Source organism: Astyanax mexicanus, chromosome 5 (genome assembly GCF_023375975.1).
Source record: "Astyanax mexicanus isolate ESR-SI-001 chromosome 5, AstMex3_surface, whole genome shotgun sequence".
In the NCBI taxonomy this organism is placed as follows: domain Eukaryota; kingdom Metazoa; phylum Chordata; class Actinopteri; order Characiformes; family Acestrorhamphidae; genus Astyanax; species Astyanax mexicanus.
The window spans coordinates 4,382,137-4,394,602 of record NC_064412.1 but is presented as its reverse complement, the minus strand read 5'-3'; the positions used below and the strand labels follow the sequence as shown (position 1 = coordinate 4,394,602).

Here is a 12,466-nt window from a genome sequence, read left to right as displayed (position 1 = left end):
TGTTTCAGTTTATTGATAAAGAAAATCTATTTTAAGCAAACAAATAAGTCCGCTCAGAATGAATTCAGTAATTTAAGCCTACATTATGGAGCTTTTAGGATCTGACACGCATTTAATTATTAAAGATATTGTGTCATATTTACTTTAGACCTACTGTAATAAATTTTGTTTATTGTGTTTTATGGAAGGCATGGAAAAGTCATGAAAAATTCATGGGAAATGTATTAGTTAAAAAGTGCATGAACCCTGCTTGTTGTTTTTGCCACTGAAAGCATTGTCTGCAAATGTTTAGGATGCTAGATAGATTTCTGATTAAGGGCATATGGTTATTTTGTACATTGTTATGTATTATACCTGTAAAGATGTACTTGTTTGTTAAAGTTCATTAATGGGGTATTGAATAGCTGATTCACAGTTAGCAGAGTGTACTGGCATAGACCTGTTAAGTTATGCTGTAAATACGTAGCTCATCATGTAAATCCATTACTTATGTTTTGTATTATTGTTATTTTTTTCCTTATAGTTTTACTCCTATTCATTTAATGCATGACTGTGCAGCTAAATAAAGCACTGGAGCTTGGATGCTATCTCCTGATTCCCAAGCAGGCTTTTGAAATGAGTTTGGCTTGCTGATATATTGTGTACACATATACAATACATGCATACACACGCTTGTGTGTATGTACAATACCAGTTAAAAGTTTGGACACACTATACATTTTTTTTAATGTTCTGCATTGTAGATTAATACTAAAGAGCATCAGTTAAAGTAAAGTAGTGAAGAGGTAGAGTTACAGGTATACAGTGATTTGAATTGGTATACAATTAAATAAAGATAAAAATTATTTAAGAATTTTAAGAACTGTGAAGCTATCCTCAAGTGCAGTCACCATCAGAAACATTATAAAGATGAAACTGGCACTCATCAGGAACACCCCAGGAGGAACGAGGAAGAGCAAGAGTTTCCTCTGTTGTACAGGATAAGTTCATCAGAGTTTCCAGCCTCAGAAACTGCAAGTTAACAGCTTAACCCCAGATAAGAGCATCTAAATGCTTCTTCACAGAGTATTTTGGTTTGTTTAACACTTTTTTAAGTTACTACATGATTCCTTATGTGTTCCTTCATAGTCTGGATCACTTTGCGGTTCACTGGGTTCGTACAGTCATGAAAAACCTGGGAAAGTCATGGAATTTGAAAATAGCAATTTTCAGACCTGGATAAGTTTTGGAAAAATAAAAAATACCCAGAAAGTTTTTAAAAAGTCATGGAAATTTGGACTACAAATCTTTGTGTTTTCATTTATTGATGAAGAAAATCTATTTTGAGCTAACAAATACATCAGCTCAGAGTTAATTCAGTAATTTAGCCCTGCAACACATTTTATTATTAAAGATTGTGTGTCAGCATTTTTATATGATTCATTTTAAGCCTACTATAATCAGTTTACAGGGTTCGTCCGGTCATGAAAAACCTGGAAACGTCATGGAATTTGAAAATTAAAAATTAAAAAAAAAAAAAAAAAAAAGAAATACCCAGAAGATTTTGGAAAAGTAATGGAAATTTGGTCTGCAAATCTTTGTGTTTCCACTTATTGATGGAGAAAATCTATTTTGAGCTACAAATTTATCAGCTCAGAGTTAATTCAGTAATTTAGCCCTAAATACACAATGGAGCTCTCATTATCTGTTATTATTTATTATAAAGAAATTGTGCATCAGCATTTTTATATGATTCATTTTAGGCCTACTATAATCAGTTTTCAGGGTTTGTATGGTCATGAAAAACCTGGAAAAGTCATGGAATTTGAAAATAGAAATTTCCAGGCCTGGATAAGTTTAAAAAAAAAAAATACACAGAAAAGTTTGGAAAAAGTCATGTAAATTTGATCTACAAATCTTTGTTTCTATTTATTAATAAAGAAAATCTATTTTGAGCTAATTCAGTAATTTAGCCCTGCAACATATTTTATTATTAAAGATTGTGTGTCAGCATTTTTATATGATTAATTGTAGACCTACTATAATCAATTTTCAAGGTTTTTTACAGTCATGAAAAACCTGGAAAAGTCATGGAATTTGAAAATAGAGTTTTGGAAAAAAAAAAAAAAAAGTTTTGGAAAAGTCGTGGAAATTTTGACTACAAATCTTTATTTCCATTTATTGATGAAGAAAATCTATTTTGAGCTACAAATACGTCAGATTAGAATTAATTCAGTAATTTAGCCCTTAAACAATGGCGCTCTTAGGATCTGATAGACACACATTTTATTATTAAAGATTGTGTGTCAGCATTTTTATATGCTTAATTTTAGGCCTACTATAATCAGTTTTCAGGGTTCGTCCGGTCATGAAAAACCTGGAAAAGTCATGGAATTTGAAAATAGAAATTTTCAGGCCTGGATAAGTTTTGGAAAATAAAAAATACCCAGAAAGTTTTAGAAAAGTCATGGAAATTTGCTCTACAAATCATTGTGTTTCCATTTATTGATGAAGAAAATCAATTTTGAACTACAAATACATCAGCTCAGAGTTAATTCAGTAATTTAGCCTTAAAACACATTTTATTATTAAAGATTGTGTGTCAGCATTTTTATATGATTCATTTTAGGCCTACAATAATCAATTTTCAGGGTTCATACGGTCATGAAAAACCTGGAAAAGTCATGGAATTTGAAAATAGAAATTTCCAGGCCTGGATAAGTTTAAAAAAAACAAAAAAAAAAAAAACAGAAAATTTTGGAAAAGTCGTGGAAAATTGGACTGCAAATCTTTGTTTCCATTTATTGATGAAGAAAATCTATTTTGAGCTACAAATACATCAGCTCAGAGTTAGTTCAGTAATTTAGCCCTGCAACACATTTTATTATTAAAGATTGTGTGTCAGCATTTTTATATAATTCATTTTAGACCTACTTTAATCAGTTTTGAGTATAGTTTTAGTTGCTTTTGGGTTTTATTGTCTGCACTGATGATTTGGTCATTTAAAAAATGTGCCTTGAAGGCCTGGAAAAGTCATGAAAAATCATGGAAATGTATATAATTGGTTAAAAAAAGTGTATGAACCCTGATACATTTACATTGATTAAAACATTAAATGATGATTTTTTTTTAAATATAATTGTGTCTTAGTGGAATTCAGCATCAGACTTCAGTAATGTGATATTGCATGTCTTTTATTCTGTTGTTTTGTGGGTAAATGATTACTCATAAATGTGCAAAGAGGATCTTCCGTGTAGCATTCCAGGCTGAAGCTTGTGTGTGTGTGTGTGTATAAGGGAATTACACACACACTGCATGCTTTGTCTCGGTGTGGAAAGGAAATGAACAGCTGGTGGATCATATAACCTCGCTGAGTGTAACATTTGTCTACATCCCAGTGAAACAGTGTCCTTTTCCGGCAGGTGTGTTGGCTGGCCATGATAACCGCGTGAGCTGTCTGGGCGTGACCGATGACGGCATGGCCGTGGCTACAGGGTCCTGGGACAGCTTCCTCAAGATCTGGAACTGAACTCTGAAGGTGCTTTCAACACAACATGTCCCACACAGTAAGACACGGATCATTTTGCCTTTTTACCTGAGAGAGGAAAACTTTGTTTGGCCAGTAAACCTCCAAAAATCATGAAACTATGATTCAGTGTAAAATAGGGGTGGACAATATGGCCATTTAATAATATCACAATATTTAATGGTATTTTTTTACATTAACGAAACTCTTGGCAATATGAAAAAACATTGAATAAAAAAACAAAAATTAAGAATACACTCCTGCATCAAAATGAAAATTTAAATTTTACTATTGTATATGATATCTATCAATCAATCTATCAATGAACCTTTATTTTCACTCAGTAAATACATTGAGCATAACCCTCATTTTCAATGTAGCTAAGCTTAAATGAAGTTAAATGGATTGAAACTTCAAAATAAAAGGATATGCAAACAGGCTAAAATGTATGGCAATAAAACAAAGAGATAAATACAAAGAATAACAAAATATAAACACAGTTTTAAAAAAATAAAGGACTAAAATAACCACAATTATAAAAATTTAAATGATTGAACTTAAATAAATTATAATAATAATAAGTAAAAATATATAAAAAATAAAAGGAAGAAAATAAATGAAATAAAAATGTAAAAGTAAAGTAAAGGCATATAATATGGCACAGCTCTAACTGAGATATAAAAAAATGTACAGGAATTTTTAATCAGATTTGTAACAGAAGTCAATGATCCAGAATGACATGATACTAATATTAACGCTGTTCATATATCTCCATATATCCAGGATTAAAGTAAAATAAATGATACTGGACAGATATAATCTGTCTCTAGTAGATATATAATGGACAATTAGAACAGAGTGAATTTAAAATTTACAAAAAAGTAGTACCCTGATGTGATTAATTAAGGGGCGTTGAATTTATTTTACTTTAATCCTGGATATATGGAGATATTTGGAGTGCATTATTATTAGTATCATGTTCATTGACTTCTGTTAAAAATTTGAAAAAATTCTTGTACTTTTTTTAATATCTCAGTTAGAGCTGTGCCATATCGTTATATCATATACAATAGTATATTTTTTATTTTTATTTTGTAGCAGTAGTGTATTCTTTGATAGATAAAGATAGTAAATCAAGTAAAATGATGTGTAAATGAAATAATCAGGAAAATGTATTATTTAAAGTGGTATATTTCATTATTTGTTTTATTACAGAGTCTGTGGCCCGTGACTTCAAATATATTTCTCCTTCTGGCCCCCAACAAAAAAAAGTTTGTACACCCCTGTAGTAGTGCATCTTAAAAAAAAAGAATATAATTGAAATGTTACTTTATTTCAGTAATTCAGTTTAAAATGTGAAACTCATATATTATATAGATGTATTACACACAGAGTGATCTATTTTAAGCTTTTATTTATTTTATTGCTGATTATAATTATGGCTTACAGCCAATGAAAACCCAAAAATCAGTGACTCGGAAAATTAGAATATCATATAAGACCAATTGGTACTTTTGTCAGTGTGGGCAGTGTGCCAAGTCCTGCTGGAAAATGAAATCTGCATCTACATAAAAGTTATCAGCAGAGGGAAGAATGACATGTCTCTCCAAACCATCACTGATCATCAGTAAATTTTACACTTCATTTGTAAATCAAGGGATCAGAGTCTGGAGGAAGAGTGGAGAGACACACAGTCCAAACCGCTAGAGGTCTAGTGTGAAGTTTCCACCAATCCGTGAGATGCAGATTTCATTTTCCAGCAGGACTTGACACACTGTCCACACTGCCAAAAGTACCAATTGGTCTTATATAATATTCTAATTTTCTGAGACACTGATTTTTGGGTTTTCATTGACTGTAAGCTTCATAATCATCAACAATAAAAGAAATAAAGGCTTAAAATAGATCCCTCTGTGTTTAATACATCTATATAATATATAATATATTAAAGAGTTTCACATTTTGAACTAAATTACAGAAATAAAGTAACTTTTTTTCAGTGATATTCTATTTTTTTGGGATTCACTTCTATAGGCAATACAGTGTATGTTGTGACTTCTCATGAAACCATATATTAGCCAAACCCTAAAAATAGGCTTTTTTTTTACCTTATTAAATTGTGAATTTATTTATTCATTTATTGATTGATTGTTTAATCGATTGATTAAAAGTCTCTCCTCACGTCTCTCTCTCTCTCTCTCTTTTCTGCGTCTCTTCTTTTAGATGTCATTTGAACTCCAAAGTTGACTGGAAGACCATTCCAACTTTAGAATGTTAAAATTCACAGCATCGTCAACAAGAACACCTTATAAAACTGACTCAGACACCACCACGAAAAAGAGAAAACGAAAAAAAAAAAACTTCTAAGGGAAAACGATGCCTTTCCTACACAAAGAAGAGCACAATTTGTTTTATCACCTACCGTAAAAAAGAAAAGAAAAAAAAAAGAAGAAGAATTCCTGTGGTATCAAATGAATAACTTTGTGCATTCCCTTTTCGGACCATTCTGTGTCACCCTGTAAGAGAAACTAGAAACACTATCATCCCACGCTTGTGTATCATGTGTCTAGAAAGCAAATGTTTGGAGTGTAATTGTACAAATTATTTAACTTTCTTTCGTTCTTTTAAAGAAAAAAAGTTCTTTTATCAAGTTGATGGTTATACTTTTTTTTTTGTTTTTCATATATAAATATAAGTTTTCCTGTTTTTTTTTTTTTTTATTATTTTATTTTCGATAAGTTCCTAATAGTTTTAGGAAAATCTTAATCCTGTAAAACCGTGCGTGAGAAAGTTTAAGACTTAAGAATAAGATGCGTTTTAAAAAAAAGTGTAAAAGGCTGAATTTTTAGAATTTAGATCCAGAAGGAAGAGCAGCTTTTTCTGAAGATGCCAATCATGCATTTTTATTTTATTTTTAGTTTGTTTGTTGTTTTTGTTCTTATTCTGTAAATGGTGCACTAGATTGCTCTAGAGAGCGAGCGCGCGAGAGCGAATGAATGAACGAGTGAATACGTGAAAATAAGTGAATGAATGCATGAGTGATTAAGTGTGAATAATTTTGAATGCGTGTAAAAGTAGTCTTCTTCTTCTTATTCATGAGCGCGACTTAAGATGCCGTGCGAGGAAATCGTGCGAGGCTCTCGCTTGTGAAAATCACGATTCGCGTCGTCGGGCGGCGAAAGCGAAAGCGACGGCCCCGAGCAGCTTTCACTTCTTGAACTGTTCACCTTGTTAAACCGAGCTGTTTTCTGAGCTGTCAGCAAAAGACTGGGTAATAAGAACAGCCTTAGTTTTCTAAACCTGTTAATCATCTTCATCATTCTCTTCTTCATCTTCATCACCGTCTGTCTATCTGTGCATTAGTTAACCTTGGATGTGAACACACCGGTTCTGTTCTTCACCGAAGAGAAAAACACCATAGAGACGCCATATCTGTCTTTGAGAGATTTTACCATTTTCTGAGTCTTGAGGTACTCTCGCGTCATTTATCTGAAAATGGCTGCTTGTAAATATGAGTATCCGACTTGCACGCGAATGCAGCATTATTATATCCTAGCTAATTTTTCTTTTCCTGTCTCGTCACAGCTTCGTTTGCACAATAAGAAACTTGACTAATGTTTTACGCGTTAACTAACCAAGCACACACACACACACACACACACACACACACACACACTTAAAAAAAAAAAAAAAAACGTTAATCACATTTGAATGCTTTGAATAATTTTAACAGTGAAAAAATTCACACACTTAAAAAAAAAAAAAAATGAACCTTTTCAATTTTCAATCCAGTCTTCTCTATTTTCATAGAATTCATTTCTATGATATGTTTCTTATTAAAACTAACCTCAATGTTTTTTTTTCTTTTTTCTGGTCTTACTTTTATTTTATTTCTATTATTATTATTTTATTTTTTCTCTTATTTGTATCAGAGCTGATTTTGGCTTTTCCATTCAGTCCAGGTTTATGGTTTATAATGAGGTTGGACTTTCAAAATGATATATGATAAATGATGAATTAAAAATGATTATATGTGTGGGTCAGAAGGATTGAGCGATTTTGTATTTTTTATTTTTTTTTTAGTTTTAATTTTATTTTTTCTTTATATATAAATATAATATAAAGTAACGCCCACTTTCACTTTCAGACGACGGATCTCTCTCTCCCCGTTTGTGCTTGGAAATACAGTTAATAATCTGTGAATGAAATGTTGTACAAATCAGTGTCTGAAAATGATGATTCTTAAAATTTAAGCGTTTAGCTTTTTATTATTATTATTATTATTATTATTATTATTATTATTATTATTTCATCTGCCATGAAGTAATGTAGTCGCATGCTGTAGAAAAATGCTTAAGCAGGTGCACTTTTTTTTTTTTTTTTTTCATTTTTATTTTCTTCTTTTCGTATTTTTTTTGTTTTTAGTTTTATTTTATTCTCTTTTTTTTTTATCTTTTTTTTTTTTAAGGCCCGCTGGTCTCTTTCTCTGCGAGGGTGGAGAAATTGATTTATATAAAAGAAATGAAATCCTTTAACGGTTGAAGCATAAATCCAGTCGTTTTTTGCCATGCTGTATACATCCTTTACTTTTACTGGCAAAGCTATGCACCCAAGTTGAAAGAGAAAGCTGAAAGAGAAAGGACTACATATTTACTGCAGACTTCCTCTCGGCCCCGCCCTCCTTATCGTGAGCTCCTGTAATGATTCCTAATGAGAAAACAATATTAACAATATTTTCTGTTCTGAAACTTGAAGTTTAATACTGTTTCTCTCTCTTTTTTTCCTTTTTTATTATTAAATCATGTGATTTTGGGGTCAAACTTTGAATGGAACCGAGGCAGATATTCGTCCAAACAAACTCGAACCCAAACTCTCTAATTCTGGTTTCCTCAAATTATTATTATTATTATAATTATAATAAAGTCACGTCATAAAACGGCATCTGTAACGTCAGATTGTTCAGTTTTCTCCCCCACTGTAAACAGATGCACTTTCTTTAATAGTGGTGACATTTTTTTTTATTTTTACTCTTTTATTTTTCCCTTTCTCTCTTTCTCTCTGCGATAATGTACAATAATTGTGATGTATTTGTGTGTGCTGCCACCAGTAAAGATTAATTGCAGTTGAATTAAAACGGATTCCCCCCTTTATTTTCTCATCATTAATAATTGTAGAGCTCGGCACTCCTTCTCTCTCACCTTTTTTGTATTTAATTTCGGTCTGTCGGTGTACCACAGAAAGCTGGATGCAAGATAGATACTATATTAAAATGTACTGTTATTTAAGATGTAATAAAAAGAAGTTTGAGATGTCTCTCTGTTTCAGTGTTTTGGTGGGAGTCGCCCTCAGCCCTCAGTAGCTTCTGATGTTTAGTACACGAGGAAAATTAGTATTTTTTGAACACCCTGCGACTTTGCAAGTTCTCCCACTTTGAAATCGTGGAGAAATCATGGTCTGAAACTTTTATCTTAGGTGCATGTCCACTGTGAGAGACATAATCTAAAAAATAAAAAAACGTAAAATAACTGATTTTTTAAATACTTTATTTGTGTGTTACTGCTGCAAATAAGTCTGAACACCTGTAAAAATCAATGTTAATATTTGATACAGTAGCCTTTGTTTGCAATCACATTTCCTCAAACATTTCCTGTAGTTTTTGTCCCATTTCTCCACAGATCTTCTTTTCCACATCAGCCAGGTTTCTGGGCTGTCGCTGAGAAACACAGAGTGTAAACTCCCTCCAAAGGACCTTGATTTGCTTCTTACGGAGCCACTCCTTGGTTATCCTGGCTGTGTGCTTTGGGTCATTGTCATGTTGGAAGACCCAGCCACGACCCATCGTCAATGCTCTAACTGAGGGAAGGATGTTTGCTTCCCAAAATCTCGCAATACATGACACTGGTCATCCTCTCCTTAATACAGTGAAAATGGAGAAAAACACCCCCAAAGCATGATGCTTCCACCCCCATGCTTTACAGTAGGGATGGATTTTTGGGATGGTATCATTCTTCGGCCTCCAAAAACAGCGAATTGGTGTGGAATTGAGACCATAAAGTTCTATTTTGGTCTCCTCTGACAACAGAAATTTCTCCCATGACTCCTCTGGATCATCCAAATCCTGGTCCTGGGCAAACTTTCGTGCCATGCATGACTTTAAACTTTTTAAGCTTTTAATATTTTCTAATAATTGCTCCAACAGTTGATTTTTTCACTTTTTTCACCAAGCTGCTTGGCGATAACATCGTAGCTCTTTTTTACAGACTTGTGGGGGTCTATAATTTAGTCTCTGGTGTCTTTAAACAGCTTTTTGGGTCTTAGCCATGTTGGTAGTTGGAGTTTTACTGATTGTGTGTGTGGACAGGGGTCTTTTTAGCAGCTAAACACCTCAAACAAGTGCTTCTAATTTAGAATAGTAAGAGTAGAGTGGAGGTGGACTATTTAGAGGCGGACTAACAGGTCTTTTGAGGGCCAGAATTACTATTTACTGTTTGGCAAGAATTGGTGTTAAAATACTTATTTGCAGAAGTAACACAAATAAATGATTCAAAAAAATAATTTTCACAATGTGATTTCCGGGTTTTTTTTTTAGTTGTTCTTTTTTTAGATTATGTCTCAACGAAGATGAAAAGTTCAGACCCCTCCATGATTTCTAAGTGGGAGGACTTAATGCGGAAATTGTGGCTTAAAAAGGCTTTATATCGTCAGCGTTCAAGGCTTCTGGATGGAGATGTAGAGACGTACTGGAGTACTGGAGACCCAGACTTAAGTAAAAGGACAAGTGCTCTATCAAAAAGACACTTAAGTGGATGGGGCATATTTTGCCCCGACAAATAGCTTTTTCCACCGTTTTTCAGGCTCAAAATAGCTCCACACCGCCTTGGTAGAATCTGGAGAGCCCTGACATTTAAAACGAGGCATTAATAACTTTAAAACTGCACAAGAAATGTATTAAAAGCCACTGTTTACATCCTATAGCGTAGATAAATCTTCAGTCGCCGCCATCTTTAGATTTCAGTCATAATAAGTCAACCTTCCAGCATGAGAACCAATAGGAAGGATTCTTATTACAGTTAATATGCCATACCATGTGTCTGACTTTGTGTCTTTGTTAAAGAACTTAATACAAAGTATTTCAGCAAAAAAGCACATATTTGTAATGTTACAGCGTCCTGTATCATTACTACATCTCTGCTGTTTGTAACAAAACCAAACCGTGTGAAAAACTAAAAAAATGGTTATTGGAGTTATTATTGGTGATTATTATAGGTCTTTTAAACTCCTTCCTCAGTGTGAATAAATAAATGCACTGGGCGCCGGCTGCTACACCAGGAGGCAGACTATGGAGAGTCTATGTATATACAGTCATATTAATCATTTTTAGTTCTAAATATTTGAGTGTTTGCAACAGCCATTTCAGTTTGATATATCTAATAACTGATGGACAGTAATATTTCAGGATTGAAATGAGGTTTATTGTACTAACAGAAAATGTGCAATATGCATTAAACCAACATTTGACTGGTGCAAAAGTATGGGCACTCTTATCATTTTATTGATTTGAATACTCCTAACTACTTTTTACTGACTTACTGAAGCACAAAATTGGTTTGGTAACCTCATTGAGCTTTGAACTTCATAGCTAGGTGTATCCAATCATGAGAAAAGGTATTTAAGGTGGCCAATTGCAAGTTGTTCTCCTATTTGAATCTCCTCTGAAGAGTGGCATCATGGGCTCATCAAAACAACTCTCAAATGATCTAAAAACAAAGATTGTTCAACATAGTTGTTCAGGGGAAGGATACAAAAAGTTGTCTCAGAGATTTAACCTGTCAGTTTCCACTGTGAGGAACAAAGTAAGGAAATGGAAGAGCACAGGGACAGTTCTTGTTAAGCCCAGAAGTGGCAAACTTTTCATATTACTGCATATGTCTGTCATTATCAGTACAGTAATGGTGGCGCTCGGAGCTGAAGCTAGAGTTATAGGATGTAAACAGGGTTTTTTAATAAGCTTCTTGTGCACTTTTTAGTTATTAATGCCTCGTTTTAAATGTCAGGGCTCTCCGGATTCTACAAAGGAGGTGTGGAGCTACTTTAAGCTGGATAACGGTGGAAAAAGCGATTTATCAGGGCAAAATATGCCCTGAAGCGCCCGTTGTACAGAGTTCTGGGCAAAAAGCACAAAATAACTGGATTTTAGAACGCTGTAGGAGAGTGGAGGTGTGCTATTCCACAAAGGTAAGAACTTTTAATTATGTTTTACTACAACAAAAGTCAATTTTACACCAGGGTTCTCCTCTAAAGAGAAAGGCAAGTAACACACTGATTGGTTTATTGGTTGGTTTATATTCTTACTTTCTTTGAAACCCCAGGAAATTTCCTTAAAATGTATTTTTGTTTTTGTAGGGAAGCAATTACTTTGGAAGATTACCTGGAAACACAGTGCTGTTAGGAAGCATGATTTCTTTTAATGACTGGCATCTGCTAATTTCAGGTTCTTATAAGGAGCGGTGCGTTCCAGACAATTCTGCTTCCAGGGAACTCCACTTAAGGCCCACTGGGTTAATTAGGCTCACCTCAAATACAGGTAAAACCAGTCAGAAGATACTGTCTGTGTTGTGGTTTTACAGGGTGTGTGTGTATGTGTTTATGTGTGTGTGTGGAAGACGGATGATCACAAGCCATCAAAACAAACTGAACTGCTTGAATTTTTGCACCAGGAGTAAAGCAGCATAAAGTTATGCAAAAGCAGTGTGTAAGACTGGTGGAGGAGAACATGATGCCAAGATGCATGTTTAAAACTGTGATTAAAAACCACCAGGGTTATTCCACCAAATATTGATTTCTGAACTCTTAAAACTTTATGAATATGAACTTGTTTTCTTTGCATTATTTGAGGTCTGAAAGCTCTGCATATTTTTTGTTATTTCAGCCATTTCTCATTTTCTGTAAATAAATGCTCTA

At 33.5% G+C, this 12,466-nt stretch overlaps 1 protein-coding gene across 3 annotated transcripts in view; it reads left to right on the top strand.

The window, feature by feature from the left end:
* gnb1b (guanine nucleotide binding protein (G protein), beta polypeptide 1b) overlaps positions 1–8,818 on the top strand; it is a 45,178-nt gene extending 36,360 nt beyond the window's left edge. The window contains exons 10-11 of one of the 3 annotated variants that reach the window (XM_022675547.2): positions 3,402–3,517; positions 5,729–8,818. In XM_022675547.2, coding sequence (XP_022531268.1) covers positions 3,402–3,508 — 107 coding nt within the window. In that variant the 3' untranslated portion in view covers positions 3,509–3,517; positions 5,729–8,818. Of the gene's footprint in view, positions 1–3,401; positions 3,546–4,720; positions 4,871–5,728 lie in introns of those variants that run through there. The other 2 variants (XM_022675546.2, XM_049479503.1) reach the window with 2 other exon arrangements.
* Positions 8,819–12,466: the final 3,648 nt, after the last annotated feature.